The sequence below is a fragment of the Carassius gibelio genome, chromosome A23, assembly GCF_023724105.1.
Source record: "Carassius gibelio isolate Cgi1373 ecotype wild population from Czech Republic chromosome A23, carGib1.2-hapl.c, whole genome shotgun sequence".
NCBI lineage: Eukaryota > Metazoa > Chordata > Actinopteri > Cypriniformes > Cyprinidae > Carassius > Carassius gibelio.
In genome coordinates, this window is record NC_068393.1 from 16,857,985 (window position 1) to 16,880,293 (window position 22,309).

The 22,309-nt window shown below is 36.3% G+C and overlaps 1 protein-coding gene across 2 annotated transcripts in view; it reads left to right on the forward strand.

The window, feature by feature from the left end:
• The window catches only part of l1cama (L1 cell adhesion molecule, paralog a), a 49,959-nt gene that overhangs the window by 13,765 nt on the left and 13,885 nt on the right, over positions 1 to 22,309 (forward strand). Inside the window, exons 1-5 of one of the 2 annotated variants that reach the window (XM_052541287.1) lie at positions 12,272 to 12,397; positions 15,812 to 16,064; positions 18,545 to 18,647; positions 19,466 to 19,659; positions 22,102 to 22,224. In XM_052541287.1, the coding sequence (XP_052397247.1) occupies positions 15,941 to 16,064; positions 18,545 to 18,647; positions 19,466 to 19,659; positions 22,102 to 22,224 (544 nt within the window). In that variant the 5' untranslated portion in view covers positions 12,272 to 12,397; positions 15,812 to 15,940. Of the gene's footprint in view, positions 1 to 12,271; positions 12,398 to 15,811; positions 16,065 to 18,544; positions 18,648 to 19,465; positions 19,660 to 22,101; positions 22,225 to 22,309 lie in introns of those variants that run through there. The other variant, XM_052541286.1, reaches the window with a different exon arrangement.

A 22,309-nucleotide genomic window follows, 5' to 3' on the forward strand; every position in this document is an offset into this window, starting at 1 on the left:
TGTATGCATTGCACGTGTATACAGAAATGTAGGAGCAAAGGAAACAAAGTTTCCTTACTTTAGCAAAGGAAAACCAGTCTACTCTTGGCTTATTTCGATATCCTCTTACGTTTTTCTTTACAAATCCTTGTTTGCTTCTAATTCGTGACCAGCATTTTGATTTGTTCTATCTCCACACTCATCACTAGCCACACAGCGCTGACAAACTACAACATCCGCCTGCATGTCTTCCGCTGCCTACAGTCAGCAGATGTGAGAAAAAAAGTGTTTATTGCATTTGAAATCTGGACATTTATCTTCCAAAAACACATGGATTCGCTACAGGAGGCCATTTTATTACAAATGTGTGTAGATTTTTTCACATCTTCTGAACTGTTGACAACAAACACCCACTCACCCCCATTGAAATGCTTGGAAGAGCAAGGAAAATTTTTTAATGTAACTCCGATTGGATTATTCTAAAAGAATAACATACACCTCGGATGCTTCGAGGGTGAGTAGAAGATGGACGAATTTTCATTCTCGGGTGAACTAACCCTTTAAGATTTTGACATCCTGACGCTGACAATCAATTTCCTGTCCATTAAATGTTGCACAAAAGAAAAACTCTTTTAGATGTTTTAGATCAATTTTGCACCATTCACAGAAAGTGGTTCATATTAAGACCGCTACTTCATAACAGTGTTTGACAACCTGGACTGTTATGTCACTGTCACATTAGCCATCCGTGTGCTGGGGAAAACATAAGGGACATGTAGAAGTTGTGCCAGGAAGAAAGCGACAGATGAGGAGAGATGGATAGAGAGAGCGAGAGAGAGAGAGATGGGGGGGGGGTGGAGAGATGGGGGAAGGGAGGTGTGTGGCTGTGTGCCGCTAGAGTCAGAAGGTTGTCATGGTGACTGGTGCAAAAAAGAAACAGGCAGGCTAGCTTAGTATTGACACCTTGCTAGCGTCATACTATTGGACAGTAATGCAATCCGTTCTCCATTCGGGCATGACTGAATGAATCACTGTGTTTTTACACCCGTCCGTCCGGTCTCAGGTTTAGCTTCCTCTGCAAATGCACTGACACCACACAGACTTTGCCAGCACTCGCTCCCGTGTACGGACTACAGCAGACAGTATGCATTTCACAGTGCACTCACAGCCAGCGTGACCCCATTTTCTCACTATTCAGACAAAGACATTTGAATGACAGTCAAATCACTTCAAACCGATTTCACTTGTTCATGCTGCATGAGCCACTAATGGCTTATGCGCATGTGATAACTGCTGGAAAACAGATTTTATCTAAACAGTGAAGCGGTGAAGATGAGATAAATATATAGAACGCCATTGACTCGACCTACAGATCTACAGCCTGCAGGCAACGTCTCACTTTTTTCTTCTCACGGTTCCCAAGAGGTGCTCTTTTCGAATATATAAGGAGCACTTAGAGGCAAGTGCTGCTTTTGCAACTTTTAACAAAGTTAATGGGGCTGGTGCTGAAGAGAGGTTTCTCTGGTCTGTTTAATCGAAGCTTCATGAACTGAAAGGTGCAGCAGAATGAACGTCTGATAATAAAGATCACATCCTTGCAATAAAATGATTACTCTCTCGACTATATTTTTATTTACTATATTACAGTTTCACTTTTGTCGTACATGTCCACCCCACTTTAGAAACGAGGCAAGGCCTCTGCTCTTGACTGAATGCAAATCCTGTGGAATACTAAATCAGGGATGACCTTGACCTGTCAATACTTCTCATTTCCATATGAGATGAGAGCACTTGCACAGATTAGGTGGAGACTAGATTTCACTTACCATTTTCCCATTCACTGCAAAGGAAATTTTTAGATGATGAGACAACAATTCGCCAGCTCAGCCGCCTCAAACTTCCACTGTAAACACAAATATGCAGCGAAAACAAAACCATTGAGTGAGTTTCGCTGCCTCTTTAAACTGATCGTCTATGAGAGCAACCAAGGGGGACACAATCAAAATTATCGCCTTAACAGATTTTGGCCTCTCCAGTTGCTCGCTAACGATCGGTAACAGTTGATAAATTAAACTTCTCCCAAAACCTGTCAGAAGTACGGCCACAACATCACCTCCATTCAAAATGTGAAAAAACACTCTTCTTGTTCGAGCTTCAGTTGGCAAATGCCGGTATTTTCTTCACAACAGAGCGAATAGCATCCTGTGTCTCCATGTCCGCTGTCGTTTTCGATTTCCCTAACCTAAACTACAATCTTAAATTTGGCGCTTAGTGTCTATGTCATGGCTCTCAGCATGCCCTCTGTTCGTTGATTGGCCGGCAGGTTTGGATCGGGAGGAAAACTGGGAGATGGTTTGCCATCTCAGACGGAGTACAGAAGCTAACTGAAATTGAGTGAAAGTGTAAAGTCTGACGTGGCTTGCTGAATAGACTAATGGACTAACAATCCTAAAAACTACTTTAATGTAAACAGGTTGAGGGTAAGTACTTCGTAACTGTATGTAAATGTATTTATTTATTTGGCAGACACTTTAAAGGTGGTGTATTTTTTTACAATGTAAAAACACTTTCTCCTATCCCAGCTGATAATGCTGACAAAAACATTGCTTGCTTGTTTGAGCAGACAAGCAACAGTGGCTCAACCTATGGGGTGTGGCTATCATTCAGCTGACCAATGATCATGTGGGAAACTTGATAGAAAACAATAATTATTTTTTAGCTAGGTACTGTAACTGCTCGAACATTACTTCAAGCCTTTCGTGATTTTTAATCTGCAGTGAAAATGTATTATTATGAATGTATTAAATTTTTATCTATATATATAGATATATAAATATATATATATATATATATATATATATATATATATATATATATATATATATATATATATATATCATCACAATTTATATATTTTTTTTTCCTTAATCACTTGTTGCTCAAATATTGCATATGCATTTTTACTATAACTATGCATGTTCCCTGGGAATCAAACCCTCGATCTTTGTGTTGCTAGCACCCTGCTGAGCTTCTTTGATATGGGGGTTGTTGTGGTTGTGATCTGTCATGGTAAAGTGTGTTTTGCGGTGTAATGTCAGAGCTGATGGTGTGGACAGGCTGTCCATCAGTTGGGGAATGATGAGGGTGTGGGGTGTGTTTGTGCTTCCCTCGGGAGCAGCTGACATGCCCCGCGTGTCACATGACCCCCTCAACAGCTGCGCTCCCCCCAGTGCTCTCCACTTATCACTGGGCCCAAGGGATCTGTAACACCTCCATGCACAGTCATGCACACTTACTGACAGCCTGTACCCCGTCTCCATCACACTGGAGCCCTCAGATGGGAGCCAGATACAGCATGCGGCATGCTAATGATATGCTTCCATGCAATTGTGTGGTCCAGGCCTTATTAAGGCCTAATTGAGCTGCCGTGCTTTGAGATGCGCTCGGTTTAATTATCATCTTTGTTGTGTTGCTGTGACATGCTGTTTTGGCTTGGTCAAATGTTATTGTTGTACACATAATTATGCTTTTCTGGGCTTAATAAGGTTTTAGAAAATTTTTCTTGATATTAGGCTAAAGTTTATATGAATATATACTTTAGGGAAATAACTTTTTTAGGCAATGTAAATCATCTTTATTTATTATGTATTTATTTATTTGTTTATTTATTTTTGTATTTTAAATATAATATAATATTAAATATTTGATATATATGTATAATATATAACAGTTTAACAATTATATTTTACATTTCTTTTATGTACTATATATATATCATTTAATGTGTTTGAATGTTTTATATATATCTCTCTGAATGGGTCAAATGCCCAATTTCAGGTCTGTCAGTGTAGTGTAGAACAGGATGTTTCTATCTTATCTGTCCACAGATAAAATAAAAATACAGAAAATGCATTTTATTTTCGTTAATAGTTCAAAAACACTGGTGAATAGAATAAGCAGAAACAAACTAATTTTCATTATTCAAAATTAATATTTGATTAAATATCATAAAAATTATATAAATCAAATTTTTTATGTATAGGCTATAAATGCCACATTTTTAGCTTTTTAGCATCCCTTTACAAATGCTTCAAGTCCCCTCTCGATCTATCGACTTGGCTACCGGTAACCTGTTGCTTCATGAAAACCTTTGGCATAAATATTTAAAAAACATGAATGAAATAGGCATTACATATTTCTTTGCATTTAAATGTATCTAACGCCAGTTAGTGCTAGAGGGAATGAAACAAAAGAACGAGCTAAAGAAATAGAAGTAGACTACTAGTGAATCATATTTTTTAAATACTCCAGTGTGTATTTGTATTTGAACTCTGGAGAGCTTCAAAAGTCTCTATTTTCAATGAGTTTTTGTAGCATTGATTAATCACTGACATTTCTGTTGATTTCTTCACCGCTCAGAATACCACAGTTTTCTTCTTTGGAGATTGTTACAAGCTCTTGGTGTATAAAGAAGTCTCAAATTCAAAGAGATAATCCTTATCAAAGTTAAGACTCTGCCACGCCCCCCTAAACGGCTCATTTGAACACGCCCCCCACAAGTCTATGTCACAATGTGGAAATATTTTCATAATGCCGCCCAAATGTTCACACAAAGAAGGAAGGCGTGGTTACAGTAATGCAGATAGTTGTTGAAGCAGCCATGTCAGGGAGATGCTGTGTGTATCTAGGTGAAAGCAAAAACACTTTTTGGTCTTCTGAAAGTTGGATGCATTTAGGAATCTTTAAGATTACTTACAACAGAACAGCAACACATTTTATGGATGGCCTTTTCGTGAACCTAGGAGAGGAGGTTATTATGGCTTTCCTATGACAATTTGGTGCTTCTGAATCAGTTACTTTATGTATGTTTTGTTATTAGTTTTAAGTATTTGCTATTGACTGTTCAAATGCAGAGTTTTGCGTCCCTTGTGTGTGTGTGTGTGTGTGTGTGTGTGTGTGTGTGAGAGAGAGAGAGAGAGAGAGAGAGAGAGACAGGGACACACAGTGTTAGTGTTCTGCAAAAACATACAAGGTTTATCACTGTGTCTGTCACACGACTCTGTTCCCTTTTCAAGCATGAACTTATGGTAAAACTAAGAGCAACATTGACTGTCTTTACATTTATTTTGAAAGATGAAGCTCGCAATCATGGCTGAATTTAGACAATCAAGTGAGTTGCTAGACACTCCAGGGCAGGAAAGTAGCCATGCCTGACTAAAGTGCAGGGGGAGGGAGAAAGAAGGTCAGTGGTAATAGGTTTTCCGCTTAATTTCATAATGCTATGATTGCTACATTTACCAGAGCTAATATTGACTTACAATAGCCTTTTATGAGTTTAGACCCCATCTCCCCCCACATACTATACATCTGTCTCTTGCTAGCATGTCACACCACAAGCTCTTTAAGCAGCATGTGTCATATTAACGAACTCTTTAGTGGAGAATATTTTAACGTCTGCACTCTGCAGATTAGCCATTGTTGTTGACTTGGTTCATCGGAATAAGGTGAAATTTATAATTGGGTGACCGGCCAAGTGTGCATGCCATACATCATCCCAAAGCACCAGAGGTGTGATAATGAACGCTGGTGTTCCACAAGCTTAGTATGTCATTGTGGCTGACACTAACAAAGTGAATGTGGCCCATTTAGAGACTAAGAAACAGTGCCAGTGAATCTGTAGGCGTTGGTTCCAAACCAACGGAGCACCTTCGCTTTTGATGTTGACATCATTTTGCTCTTTCGCAAATTACATGAAAGATGCCTGATTTAAATCCATGGCTTCATCCCAGGCTGCACAATTAACCTAGATCTGCAAACAAAATAGAAATGGATTGAAAAGACATTTCATATATATGTATAAATATAAATGACTGACCTGAAATAATGTTTTTCTTAATTATACTTTTTGTTTCATTTTAGTGATAAATTTGATTTATTTATCAGTAAAAATGGTGGTTGAGGTTACATATGGTCTATGAAAAAAGTACTATATAAATGTAACTAATGATATTAATAAATAGCTATTGACCTTCATATATACATTCATTAATGAACCAATTGACAGCTCTGCCATATGTTGCTGTCGGCTAGATAAAACTGAAGCTCTCTAGTTGGTTAATTTCCCCTGGTTAATTTTCTCTAAATGTTGTCATCATTTTCTAGACACCATGTTCCCACATTTCTCTTGCTCTCTTTGTATAACCATCAGATTAATTTTTAATATCATTATTCAATCAGAATCTCCTTTGATCTTGAGGCGTCTCCGTCCCTCCCTCGTCTCTCCTCTCTCCCTTCGCCCCTGGAGCTGTGTTGGAAATATCTATACCCCATTTCCCACCTTTCTTGTCTTAATGAACACACTTCTGAATTATTTACCACGTCTTTTATTTCCTCTGTTTTTATTGTGTCCGAAGGGGGAAAAAACATCAATAAATAAATAACCCTGATGGCTACTGCTTCATGGAACATGGAAAAAGACAAGTGTGGTGAACATTTTTTTTTTCTGGATACTTGTCATCTTGTTGACATTGAGTGTTCGAGCTTAATATCTTGCAAACTGATAAACATCAGATAGATTTGTGTTTGTAGTGTGTTGTGAGCTAGTCATGTGTATGCTACATCTCTCTAATAGTTTCCCCGTGTGTGCGCGTATGAATAACTGAATTTGTATGTCCATGTATGGAGGAGATGCTGTGGAGACCCCGTTTCCATGGTAACATGGATGGAATGAGTGGGCGGTAGCCCCTCTGACAACCTTTATTTTCCACAGCTTTCTGTCTCTCTGATATTAACCCTTAACCCAGAGAAACAGTGAGAAGGCGGCATGAGCGAGTGTTTGTAGAAATCAAGAAACTGAATAATCATGGGGAAAAAAAGCTGTTCCGGTCATTGCACAATGATTCCGAAATGTTCATCCGAAATTTTTGCATGTTGAAAAATAAATACGACCTCACGTTGTGTCAATCATCTTAACACACTGCCTTCAAAACTTTGGTCTGTCATAAAAAAAAAAAATCGGGTCAGTTTTGATTTTCTGCGTTTTCGCATCTTTAGCATGCATTTTGATAGGAAAGCATGGTGAACATGAAAAAAAAAAGAAAAAATGGTAGCAATCTACGATACAGGTCAGTTGTCAGGTGGTTAGGGCGGCTCTCTGCTCTCCTGTGCACTCCGGTGCTGTCGGCATACATCAGAGGCCTTTATGAAGATAAGAGGACACATCCATGCAAGGACCCCTGGGTAAACCGCATAGGATGTCAAGTCAATAAAGCAGAGAAATATCGGCTCAAGTCAGCAGTGCGGTGATCTGGGTGCACTTTAGAACTTCCCACAGCAAGGCAAAAAGGAGCGTGCTTATGACGCTGTGCAAAGAAAAGTTCAACTTAAAGTGTAACATCGGGATGAAGTGTCAAAGAGAGACCCATTCATCCTCTTATAAAAAGGACAGAGAAATGTTGCCTTATCTTTTATAGCTAACAGATTCTCTGTCGTTATGTTTTCAGACCCGATTTTTCGACAGAATTTTTTTTAACTCGGCTGTTTGTATGTTAGGATTATTCATAAAAAGAACTTAATAATATGAGACGTTCCTCCTGGAATCAGATTACACTTGCTGTGTCAAAATATTTTTGATTCACTGAGAACAATCTGGGTTGACGTTGTTTGGTTTTTTATAGCCGGAAAGAAATCAGTTGAGTTAATTGCAACAGGTTCATGCAAATGATATGCTGGTCTTCAAAAAGACAGTGGAATGCATAGAGAAGGCCAGTCAACTGATATGAATTATGAATTTAGGTGAATTTAGGGCAAATTGTACTGGCATGGAAGGCCAGGCTATAAATTATTTACCCTGCAGGGGGTCTCTGCAAATTACAGGCCCCCCTCTATGTCTCCTTGTCTTCAGCCACTCCTCTTTTTCCCCATTACCTTCAGTCACCTATCTCCTTTCCCTCTTTTTTTCCTTTTCTGCTTTCTTTGCCTTCAGATCCGTTACTGTCCGTCGCTCGGGTTTCCAGACAGACAGACAGACCCTCAGGGAGGTCTTGAGGGTGGAGGCCAAGCATGTATTCATTTATTTCTCTCATCCATCTCTCTCTCCTCCAGTCTTTGTCACACATCTTCACAGTTGGGGGTGGTAAATATTTAAAGAGGAGGCATGACAGAACCCAGCCCTTATAAACACATGACTTTCACTGGATAAACACTCTTAGTTCTCCTGCGGTTCTGCAAAACGGTAGAACGCAGGGTATTGTTTGATAAAATGGTCTGTGTGTGGATTAATATCAGAAGTTTTTGTTTCTGATTTTAAATGAGTGTGCTAGAATACTAGTTGCTTGAGGCTGCAGTGAAATAATTATGCAAGCACATGATGATGTAAGAACAGATAAGAGATATTAGATCTTAAAACAGTGAAGTCTACATGGTCCCCTGCTGGATTTTCTTGTAGCTTGAAATATATCACTGAGACACTTCTGTCTGATTGACATGACTACTGCCTTCTCAAAATGGTATTTATTAATCTTGGTTAATGTTAGTTAATAAAAATATATCTGTTCATTTTTAGTCCATGTTAGCTCCAGTCCATTAAATAACATTAATAGATGCTACTTTTTAATAATGTATTAGTAAATGTTGGAATCAGCATGAACTAATATTAATAAATGTTTGATAACTAATGTGTTTAACTAATGTTAACAAATGGAACCTTATTGTAAAGTGGTACCATTTTAATATTATAAAATATGATTAATAATTTAACTTTTTATTATATTTTAAAATGTAATTTATTCATGTGATGGAAAAGCTAGGTTTTCAGCATCATCACTCCTGTCTTCAGTGTCACATGATTCTTCAGAAATCATTCTAATATGCTGATTTGGTGATTAAGAAACATTTCTTATTGTTATCAATGTTGAAAATATGTGCTGCGTAACATTTTTCAGGGTTCTTTGATGGAAGCATTCAAAAATCATTCGAAATAAAAAATTTTGTAACCATGTAAAAGTCTTTAGAATAGAAATAGTATTTATGCATTTATTTATTTTGATACACACATTTTTTTATATATATATATTTAATATGTTGGGACCACTGACCATTTGAAAACAACTGAAGAAAAAGAAGACAATTAAATTATTAAATAAGAAAGCATTTATTTTGATTTCATATGCCCTGAACAGTGCCTGAACAGAAACTCAAAAATTTTGATACACACATTTTTTAATATATATATTTAATATGTTGGGACCACTAACCATTTGAAAACAACTGAAGAAAAAGAAGACAATTAAATTATTAAATAAGAAAGCATTTATTTTGATTTCATATGCCCTGAACAGTGCCTGAACAGAAACTCGAGTAATATATTGAACAGTCAATTATTCAGGTGTCAGTAGTTCCAAAACATGGATTTTGATTTATTTGGACAAGTATGACTTCACCCCTAGATACTTTGTCCTCTATAATAAATACAGACAATTTATAATAGTACCATCATATCCATCAGGATGATATAGAATTACATAAAGTTTTACTGTGTGATCAGATAACCCCAGGATCAAATAAGGGCGGTATTTACACGTCTACAATTCTACCATGATCCAGCTGACAGGACAGGAATTAGCATACCAGATGAAGTGTTTTTTTTTTGTTTTTTTTTTTGCTTACTGCTCACAGCTCCTGAAATACAGTGTTCAGCAAGTTCAAATTGGTCCCCTGAAGATTATATAACGCCTCATACAGCCTTCTAAAAATACAACTTTCTCACTATTAATGTATTTAAATAAGAACCGTCCTTGTCTAGTTCCAAAGTTCTTGCATTTAGAAGTTTAAAAATGCACCCCTTTCATTTTTCAGAAATAAAAGTTATGATCAGCACAGTCTTTGCTGTGATTACATCAACATCAACTTTCAGTGATGAAATGACTCACATTTCCACTGAAATTCGAGCAGTATATGCTGCGAGTGAAGTGACATGCTCCATTTCGCAAAGATAATTGCTTGTTTTTCCGTTGGGGTTGAGATTACACAATTTGCTTATGATAATGATGCATCAATTCTCTGCTTTACTGAAAGCATGCTATGCTTATTATTGTTTATTTATGGTTTTGTTTTGTTTATAATGCACATCTGTTCTCCTGAAAATACATAATTGCCTTTGGGTCTATTCTGCTACAGGGCATTAATGACGTTTAGTCTATGACCTTCGGTAATGAGGCAGGTGACAGGATTAGATGCTATCACTAACAGCTGCACAGCGGCGCTGAGAGACCCTGACCATTGTCAATCTCCCTCACATCAGCAATAGAGGCCATGTAAGCTGTGATAGACAAGGTTCTTATCAGCTTGTTTGGGTTCAAGTAGTGCCTAGAGCTCATTTCATGGATATGTAATGCTCCCTCTTGGTTACACACCCTCCCTTCTTCCTTTATTCCCTGCAAGCCAGTAATGCTTGACTTAGTCACCTAGTTAGTGGCTGCTGCTTGATCATACGTTACTGGCACCAGCTTGATTGGCGGCTGGCTCCCTCCAGAGCGGCCGTGTGACAGGGCTAACCGGACTATGCTCAGCACCTCTTCTGCTGTTCGGTAAAGGCCCGACTCAATTCATCTTCATTTGATGGCATTTGTTAAAGGCCAACAGAGGCTAACCTGGCATCTAATTGGCTGCTGACAATTCCCCTCCCCCTCTGATCAGTTCATACTTATATTGTTGATTCTAGAGGACGAAAAGAGAGGAAAGGTGACTGATTGATTGGGCAGCTGTGTGATTTAATGGAGGAAGGGATTACTGTCTCAGCTGTCATCTTCTATCAGCCCTTCTGCTCCTCTTCTGCCTTTCTTCTCTACTCTAATTTTTGCAACCACGATGAGATTTGCAGGCACAGCACCCATTCAAGGTTACTGTGCTTAATGAGCCACGTAATCCAAGATTGAGGTGCTACACCAACATTGTGTATGCTCTTCCATATGTGACCTGTAGGTAACATTATGTGGGCTCAAAGGGGGAGTCAAATGTTCCAGTAGCTATAAAAATTTCCATTAAATCACTTCTCCTCCTACAATTTTTCTTGATTGAAAAGATCAGCATGTTATATTTTGAAAAGCTGATATGTTGGTGTCAGGCTTTAAACAGCAATATTTTCTTCGTTCACAAAGGAATTGTTAGCAGTAAGACCATAAAAACAGATGCATGAGTTTCTTCCATATCAGGTTTTTCATTTACTGGTTTTGGTTGACATAAGATATATATAGGCATATATTTGGATATTTAATTTTGAATGCTTATTTTTTCTATTTTTACAATTAGATGAACTCTGCCATCATCTAGGCTCACTTAAAGTTAATCTTTAAAAACACTAGTAAACCTCAAAATGTATATCCGCATTTCATACTGTACATTATAATGTTGTGATGCCTCAGTTCACTTGTAGCATTTAAAATCACTGATGTATTTATGATAATGTATTTAAACAAAACTTTTACAATTTAAGATCAACACATTTATCAGTTATTAGCCAGAACATATAAAAAGACAAAAATTAAGGTTACATTTTCAGCAAATTTTTCATACAACTTTTGATAATAGACTTTATATCATTGGTAAATTATTTTCCCACACAAATTATTTTTCACAATGGGTTCAAGTAGTTTGTTACAGAAATATACCGTATTTGCTAGAATACAAGTCAACGATAACAATTTTGACCTGGTAAGACTTTTTTTTTTTTCAGGAAATCTTTCAAAGGTGACTTCTGTATATTTTTATCGCTACAATATTGACAAATTGATTTCCATTTTTACCCACACAATTTTGCAGATTTTTTTTTGTGACCACACCTTTACATGGAATTGTAATATAAATTTTTGTGTTTTATTTTTTATTTATTTTGATAAAATAGTATCTATTTGTTTTATATTGATTATGGGGTATGCCGCTAGCGGCAGCAGAGTTGTCAGGGAAGAGAGTGGAGACCATAGACCAGGGATCCTCAAATCTGGCCCACGAGATCCATTTTTCTGCAGAGCTTAGCTGTAACCCTCAAACACACCTGAGCATGGTAAATGGTAAATGGACTGCATTTATATAGCGCTTTCAACAGGCCACATGGCCATCCAAAGCGCTTTACAATTTGCCTCATATTCAACCATTCACACACTCATTCAAACACCGACGGTTTCATTTATAACCTTTTTTTAAAAGAACAGAATGTTTTTCAACCTTAGATTGTCTATATTATATAAAGAACGGCATGTTTTTCAAGCTCTGTTGTACTGTGGCATGCGCGCTCGCTCTCTCTGTCTGACAGTGAGAACGTGCGCATGCAGGCGCGCTCTCTCTGTCTCTCTCCCTGGGGGCACGAGCACGGCTCAACCATTCAGAGAGAGTCTCACAAAGCTGAAGCTTCTGTCTAAATAAGGTAGGTGGATTGCTTTAGTAAGCTTTTCAACCTTAGTTAAATCGCTTTAGATTATATAAATTATAGAATGTTTTATATATAAATGTGAAATAACTGAATGTCACATATGAAATAACTAAAATGTTTTCAACTTTAGCATGATAATTAATTATATTATATAAATGAAATAAATTATATAACTGAAATGTTTTTTTCAACCTTTAATTGCTTTAAATTATGTTTTATATATTAAAGTGAAATAACTAAAATGTTTTTCAACCTTTAATTGTTTTAGATTATGTATTTATATGAATATGAAATAACTGAAATGTTTTTCAACCTTTAATTGTTTTAGATTATATAAATGTAGAACACACCGATCCCATTTATACACTGCTCATGAATGTAATGGGAGTGGGAGAACCCATATAACCACACACACACACGCACACACACACACAAACCGTATAACTGGCACAAAGTTCAAACGAGCTAACTGACACAAAGTTCAAACAAGCTAACTGACACAAAGTTCAAACAGCTTCTGTCAAAACCACATGATCGATGCGTGGGGAGTGTTTCCTATACCATAAAAACTACCCATCAAAAATATAATTTAGAACTAACTAGGTCAATAGGGTAAAACTTTCTGTCAAAACCACATGATCGATGCGTGGGAAGGGGTCATAGGTTAACCCCATGAACTCATTCGGAAAGTTCAACCCATCCATCATAAGGTTACCGGAAGTTCAACCTGTCAAAAGGTCAAAGTCATAAATCATCTTGACAGATGGTGGCTGGTAATCACTACTGACATGCTGCACCCGAGCCAACAAAAATATCCATCCCTCACTCCGTACTTCATTTCATCCTCATTCTCTGTCTAAAGTTTTTATCACATGTCCTCGGGGAGCTCTTTTTTGTACAGTAGTGTGATCAAGGCTTGTGAATGAGAAAAGACGGTTGTTTGATCCAGTGATAGTACTGATAAATGGAGCCACACGCAGGTCTTTGTGGTGTCATTTGGCAGGCCCTAGTACAGATGGAGAACTCCTCCTGCAGAGTATCTCATAAGCCTGTGGCGTGAGCGATAGCTGCTCTAATAGATGCTTATCATCTCTTTTCAAGAGGTCTTCAAAAAGACCAAGCCATTTTTATATTCGTCTTACACCAGCCTCAGTTTATCATTACACAGTATATCAATAACCCTGACCATTAAGGTCTTCTGAGATCTTGCTGAGGAAATCCATTGAGTTAATTGCTTTATAAGATGAATGTGGATCTGTGATTGCGATAAGGACATTTTGCCATGTGCTTGCACTTACGGTCACTTTATCTGTAAAATGATGTCTGGTATTTATATCAGTTGAATGTATTATATCTTGTTCTGTATTAAGTCTTCTAGGAATAAGGAATAAGTGGCCAGACTTTCAGTAATGAAGTGATATAGAAGATTTAGCTGATACTAACTTTTAAGCATATATCTTATATATAGAGTATATAGTAATACTTTTTTATCGAGTAAAAATATATTACTCTGCCAATATCAGATACAATAATATTTATTAGTAGCAGTAGAAGTAGTACAAAGAAACAAATACATAAGTGATCATTTAAATATTATTATTATTATAGTATTAATGCTACTATTATTAATAGCAAAAAATTATAAATAAATAAATATATATATATATATATATATATATATATATATATATATATATATATATATATATATATATATATATATATATATTTATAATTTTTTTGCTATTAATAATAGCATCTATAGTAGCATAATAGTAGCATCTTCTCTTTTAAAGACGTCTTCAAAAAGACCAAGCCATTTTTAAATTTGTCTTACACCAGCCTCAGTTTATATATAATACATAGAAGCTGTATAAATGTAAGAATAAATACTAAATACTGATAGTAGTAAATAATATTTGTTTTATTATATTTGTATAAACAATTTAATCTTAACCAACAAAAGTAACAAGGTACTACCATGGCTGCTGGACTTCTTTAAAGTACTCTGGAGTACAGTGTAGCCTACTGTAAATGTCATGGTACCTGACATTAATTTGATAATGCACCATAGTATAGTGTCTGATACCATCCCTCTACCACGGTACCACCACATTAAATTTGGTAATAGTTGACTCACTGGTATTAACATTTATGTTTATGCATTTGGCAGATGCTTTTAGCTAAACTGACTTACATTGCTTTAAGTACTAGAAATGTAATCATGTAACGATTAACCGCGAGTCGGTTGGAAATCTATTAAAATATGCAACACTTCAAATCGGTTGAGAAGCCAGACGAATCGCGATACAAGGGTAGGAGTTTGTATGAATGTATGTCTGAGCAGACAAACATTCACTGACTTACTGTCTTATTTTTTTACTTTTCATCTTGTCTCTATGTAATACATATTAAAAATCATAACTGCAGCCCTGTTTTGTTTACAATGTAAACCAAGGAAACAATTTAAGTGCCACCTGCTGGCAGAGAGTGAATCTGTGTCTCATTCAGCCCGTCTGCTGTTTCCTTCAGATATGTTTTACGTACTGTAGTATAGTTTCACAAAACTGAAGTCAGCCTATTCTGTTTTTGCTTCAAATTTTTGAAATTATACATTAGAATTTAGATTGAAAACTGCTCATATTGCATGTATGCAGCATCTTTGTTTGGATCATGATTAAAATGCAATGGTTGCCTCTCATTTTAAATGGAAAGCGCACAAAGTCTTATTTTGTTTATATGAAGAGATTTATTTTATTTGTGTTATTTATTTGATTTGGGGTTTGTTTTAAATTTTCAATTTAGTTTTGTTATTTACATTTACATTTACATTATATTTACATTTAGTTTTTTAGCTGACACTTTTAACCAAAGTGACTTACAAATGATGACAAGAGAAGCAATCGAAACCATCAAAAGAGCAATAATGTGCAAGTGCTATATTAGTATATAGTTTTATAATTCAGTTTCCCAAAGAAACGTGCAGCATTTTATCCACCCAATAATAAAAGGACACATTTCATTTATCATTTGTCTCAAATCTCATTTTGTTAGATCGTGAATTGTATCGAACTGTGAAATCAAAATTGTTGAGTGAATCGTTACATCCCTAAAAGTACGTTAGATTTAAATCAATTCATGCATTCCCAATTAGGACTCAAACTCATGGCTTCTATGTTCTATGATTTGCTGTACTGTATGGTCACAACATATCATGCACCTCTGTTTTTTACTGTGCCCCCAACTCCACCCCTCTCTCTTCCTCGTCCTCTTTTTTTGTCCTTTGACTGTCATCTTTCTGGCTCCCTCTGTCCTGGGCCATGTGGAGGTCCGAATATTTTTCCTCTACACACATGGGTCTCCCCCTCCTGCTCTTCCCTCACTCTCTCTCTCTCTCCTCTTTTGTAGTTAAAGTGCATCAGGAGGGTGATCTGAGACAAAGCATACAGGAAGAAGAAACAGTGAAGATTGCTCTTCCCTGACTGGGATAATCGCAGATTTTCCTGCCCGTTGTGTTTGTGCCTGTCAGCGGGTGCAATGCCTACCACAATACAACAGCAGGTGGGCAGCAGGGGACGATGTGCTGCTCTCCTGCTCCCTCTCCTCCTGCTGTCCATGGCCCCCAGGCCTGGGAATGCCACCATCAACATCCCATCCAAATGTGAGTACAGGACTTTACATTGCCTTCAATATGCATGTGCATGTCAAGGTGTTTTATATTTATTTATTTTTAATTTGCATTGATTTTTGCAGTATTCTACTGTTTCCTATGGTATATTTTTATAATTAAAGTAGTCTATGTGAGTTAAAAATTGCAGAATGAACAAGCTTCCTAAAGCTATAAACAGCACTGGGTTTGTTGCTATTATTGTGCATCTGCAATTTAAGATTGCAGCTATGTATCAGTACATCAGAGTATCTCTTTCCTGCCCCTCCAAACACACACACACACACACAAAAGAAGAGGAGAGGATAAAGACTAGATGACAACAGCTGCAAAACAGAAATGCACCAGAATGAGATGACAGTGAAGAGTTACACCTATATTAAAGGTCACGGTTTCTCCTGACTTTCAATTAGTGACCTTTAAGTGGGAAATGTGGACATGCATGTGACCACAGCCTGACCTGGGCCATTCCGTATGCTACTGTATGTGCCAGTGATCTGTTCCTGCACTGCAAGCAGTCTTGAAAATGAATAGTTGAATTCAAAGAAGGAAAATAGCTAGATAGGGAGTTTAGTTTTGCTCTGCTTTGCCAGGATCTTGTTATCTCTGGTGAGCCTCTTGTTGGCCAGCTGATCTATAGTCCAGGTGTCTGAGCTGGCATCACATGTTTTCTTTGTTTTGCTTCCAAACAATAATGGTATGTAATCATACCAGCGCAAACATTTGTTTCATTGCAAAAAAAGGCTTAATGCAGTCTGTGTGTGTGGTCAGGTTTTGTCTTCACTGTGGGGCTAAATGTCCTCACGAGGATAGTAAAACCTGAACCATCTCATGAGGAAAACAACCTGATAAACATTTAATGTCTTAATGGAAATCTAAAAATGCTAAATGGTTTTTGTTATGGGATCGAAAATATAAATGTACATACATACATACATATATACATATACATATATATAATTTCTGGAACTGTGCAAATCAGTTCAACATCTAATCCTCATTTAAAAAAAAAAAGCTTCATAAATGAGACCATTGGTATCAAAATAAAAAATCTAAAAATGCCAAAGCTGTCTGTTGAGGTTTGGGTTAGATGAAGGGTGTTGTATTTAGGAATAATAGATATAAAGGTACAGTTTATGTGTTTTTTATGTATATGTGTGCATGCTTCTACATGTTACTAGTGTGTAAAACATGAGTACATGTTGTCAATGTGCATAATTGTAATCTAAAAAGATGTATTTTTTTCCCCCCTTGCTGACTCAATGGATAGACAAAATAAGAGACTGTGAGTATTTCTAGCATGTAAAATATGTTTTTGCATGTACTAGCTCTACCCCACTAAAATTTACCCGGAGTCATTCCAGTAACGGAAGAAAGCCTGCAGCAACAGCCAGAACTGATCAGCTGAGAAATTTGTTTGTTATATTTAGAAGTGTGGGAATGATTGTGCAAAATCCAAGGGTGCTGCATTAAGGCATGAGTCTTTGAAAATTAATGATTATCTTCTGTAGAGGCACGAGGGATCCATAAAGTGGTCCATCATCAGTCATTACATTCATTTTTAAACTATGTGCTTTTTTTATCTTTTTTTTCTTTTCTTCTTGTCCACCTGTTCTTGGTAATAAAATCAAGATAGACAGACAGATATGATTTATAGAGACAGACATAGTCTTTTCAGTTCAGCATGTACTCAGCAAATTGAAGGGTGTTCGAAAAAAAAAAGCTCCCATTCATAAAGTTAAACAGCCAGTCCTTCTAGTCGTGCATGTGACAGACTAAAAAGTAAACTGCATAGTGAGGATCACTCTACCCATTCCTAATCACACATCAGTGTTTGTTATGTGTCTAGTATAAGCACTTGTTTAGCCTCAGTGACTCTGTCCGTAGATTACATCACCAATGCTTTATTCTCCCGCTGTCTGACTCTCTGGTCTCAGTTTTTCCCGCTCTCCCATGCTTTCACAGGCCACTCATCCGTAAAACAACCCACATTTAGAAAGAACATGTCAGGCTCACCTAATCTTCATGTTTTACCTCTGCATGTTTTACACTGCACTTTTCATTTCCCTCTTTTCACTTGGGAGTTTCTAATGACATGCACGATATTCTGTTTCCTGCATATGCCAGTTGGAACTAATTGAGTGTGTGCATTGGTAAGATTCAGGGGCACTTGCTTCAGAACATTGCTGAGGTTTAGTGGGAAGCTTTACTGAAGTCAGTGGCGCAGCAGATCATTAAGTTGTTTTGAATAGTGGTGTCATGTGATTACAGCAGGTCAGCGGAAAGGCTGCCTAACTACTGTGACTAATTTGCCTTCCCTTATCCACATCTGAAGTGACTTACAAATGGGCAATTATTATAGCTCTGTGTAAATAGATGTCTGTTTCTATTTTTAGGGTGTTGCTTTGCTAACTTCACAGAAATGTAACTAGATAATTGAATGTTTGGTGTGTGATTGTGTACTCTCTCCACAGTGAAAAGCCCCCCAGTGATTACCGCCCAACCAGAGTCTGTCACCACCTTTTCAGCAGATGACATCACACTCACCTGTGAGGCAACTGGGAATCCCCCGCCCACGTTAGTATCCATCGCAACACGTTACATAATTTGATAACAGTTTACTTGAAGCCTATATGGTATATAATGCTTTATATATTGCATACATAATTGTTCCCACAGTTACAATACAAGAAAAAAATTAAGGTGTATTGTAAGGTATTATGGATACAATTATTTGCATTTTATACACTTCCATTCAAAAGTTTGGAGTCGATAAGAGTTTTCAATGCTTCTGAATAAAATCTCAAAAACTTTTATTTGATCAGAAATACTATATAAAAACTATTATTACAATTTTAAGTAAAAGTTTTTTTGTTGTTGTTGAAAAAGTGATTTTTTTTTATTGTAATATATTTTTAAATGTAATTTATTCCTGTGATGGCAAAGCTGAATTATCAGCAGCCATTACTTCAGTGTCACACGATCCTTCATAAATCATTCTAATATGATTATTTAGTGCTCAGGAAACATTTCTTATTATTATTAGCATAGCTAAAAACAGTTTTGCTGCTTAATATCTTAGATGAACAGAAAGTTCAAAAGAACAGCATTTATGTAAAACAGAAATCTTTTGCAGCATTATTAATTTATTTATCTTTACTTTTGACCATTTTAATGCATCCTTCCTGGAAAGTAGTATTAATTGCTTTAAAAAAACGAAAATCTTATGGACACCAAATTGTTGAACAGTTTTGTGAGATAATTTATTTTTAATCTTCAAAGGGATTGTTTACAAAAAATATTTTATCACTATAGCAATTTAATTAAAGGATGTTATTTTTCTATATTATGTAAAAAAGTTACTGAAATGTATTTCTTCTTTGCACTATTGCTAGGTTCCGCTGGGTGAAAGATGGTCTGGAGTTTGACCCCTCTAAAGACCCTGAACTCTCTGTGTCCAGAGATTCTGGGACCTTTTCTTTGACCGCCAAAGATGGACCCATTCACCAATACCAGGGCAGATATAACTGCTACGCGTCTAATCATTTAGGCACGGCGGTGTCTAACGAGGCTCGTATTGTCACAGAGAGTAAGTCGCTCTCATTCCTGCAGCATTATAAACCGACACACTTATGATTGCCTGTTTGATATCCTGACGTTACCACATGCAGTGAGTTTTCTGTAGAGAATCTGGCACACAGCAGATAACAGCCCAAAATCAAGCCCCTTGCTCCCTGTTGTGTCATACACACAAAATGACATTAAGAGGAAAATTACAGCTCATTGTGTGTGCCAGTCACAGTTCAAAGAAATACAGAATGGATAAAAATCTCAGATTGCATCCCAATTAGCTGTCAAACACAACACCGAGCGGCACTTTGTACTTACGAACAACAACAAAACTATTGTTTTGACTAGCTATCTAGAAATCTCCCGGTGTCCTTTCCTCTATCCTGACCTCTCTACCAGTTTCCCTGACAACAGTTACCTGAGAAACCAGTGTGTGTTGTGTAAGTGTGCCAGCGGGGACGGCCACTCGTGGGATTAATATGTGCAGGAAGTGAGAGTACTCAGCATGAGCGGGCTAACAATAGCCCACATATTATGAACTCCACACGCAGCTGGGGCTGGCTACATTAATATGCACGTCTTCACACACCTATTTCATATGATTTCAAGCTAAGGCATCTTCTGCAGTGTTGGGGGTAAGACATTACAAATAACGCGAGTTACGTAATCAGATTACTTTTTAAAAGTAACTAGTAAAGTAACGCATTACATTTTAATTTACAAGAAAATATCTGAGTTACTTTTTTCAAAAAAGTCATGGCAGTTACTTTGTTTTCCCATTTATGGACTGACAAGTCTCCTGTCCCCATATTGGGAGAAATCGGAAGTACAGAGGTGTTGTGTGAACATGATGTTACTGTAGTTCTATACTAAATGTAAATGTGCATTATTTCATCCCACTCACAAAAAACAGATTTAGTATTCATCAAAATGACTCAGAATATGACACAAACCTGCAATAATTAAATGTTAAATTACACAAATGTTTCTAATCCAATTTTATTAACAAGTGTCTTTGCTGCTGACCTTTGATGATCCAGTTCAACCATACTAATAAGCAAAAATGACTTTAGATAAATTAATAATTGTGCTTAAAGTCAGCAAAAAGTTTAAAAAGAAGAAATCAATACTTTTGTTAAGTGAGGATACATTACATTGATCAAAATTTTATTGAAAATAAAGACAACAAAAGATTTGTATTTTAAATGAATGCTATGTTATTTTAGTATCATTAGAGATATTATAGTTTTTATTAGTTTTTAATTTTGTATTTTCTTTTTTGTTGTTGCCATTTTTATTTTATATATAATATGGCTGTAGTATTTATTTATTTTGTAAATCAATTTATTTTATTCCATCCATTCAACCATCCATCTATCCATCATTTCTTTTGTTTTATTCATCCATGCATCCATCCATCCATCTATTCATAATTTATTTTGTTCTGTCCATCCATCCATCCATCATTTATTTTGTTCTATCCATCCATCCATCCATTTATCCATCCATCGCTTATTTTGCTCTATTCATTCATCCGTTAATCCATCATTTATTTTGTTCTATTCATCCATCCATCCATCAATATATCATAATTTCTTTTGTTCCATCCATCCATCCATCCATCCATCAATCTATCCATTATTTCTTTTGTTCTATTCATCCATGCATCCATTCATCCATCCATCAATCTATCCATTATTTCTTTTGTTCTGTTCATCCATGCATCCATTCATTGATCCATCCATCTATCTATCCATCATTTCGTTTGTTCTATTCATCCATCCATCCATAATTTCAGCTATCTAACCATCCATCCCTTTATTTTTTTCTGTCTGTGCATCCATTCATCATTTATTTTATTATTATTTTTTTTTTAAGTTTTATTGTTAGTTATTTTAGTACATAAAGTTAATAAATAAAGTTAATGAAAATGAGAAGTAAATGAAAATGAGAAATGATGGCAACTAGCTGTAATAAAAAAAGTTTACTTCTTTATATTTTATTTTATTTCAGTTTAAGTTTATTTTATTTCAAGTCAAAAGTTTGTATGTTTTAGATTTGGTATTTATAATCATGTGATGCAGTTCCTTTGAACTGTCTATTTATAAAATAATCCTGAGAGAAAAAAAAAACTGTATAAGGTTTTCCACATAATTATTAAGCAGCACCAGTTTTCATTTAACATTTACAATAACATTGAGCACCAAATCAGCATATTAGAATGATTTCTGAAGGGTCATGTGACACTGAAGCCATGGCTGCTGAAAATTCATCACAGGAACAAATTACAGTTTAAAATATATTACAATAGCAAACCATTAATTTAATTGTAATAATATTTAACCATATTATGCCTATACTGTATTTTTGATGCAGCCATTGTAAGCATTAAATAATCTTATAAAGATCCCAAACTTTTAAACGGTAGTGTAACTTAAATTCATTCTCTGTTCTCTTTCAGACACTCCCACTCTACAGAAGGAGAAGAAGGTGTCGAAGAAGGTGGATGAAGGAGAGAGTGTGGTTCTTCCCTGTAATCCTCCTAACAGCACTGTGGCTCCGGTCATCCACTGGATGGACAAGAGTTAGTCTGTTTTTATCCTGGTTTATCCCTGTTAAACATGAGCCATATCTCAGCAATATCTACATATATGCATCTGTGTCTACAT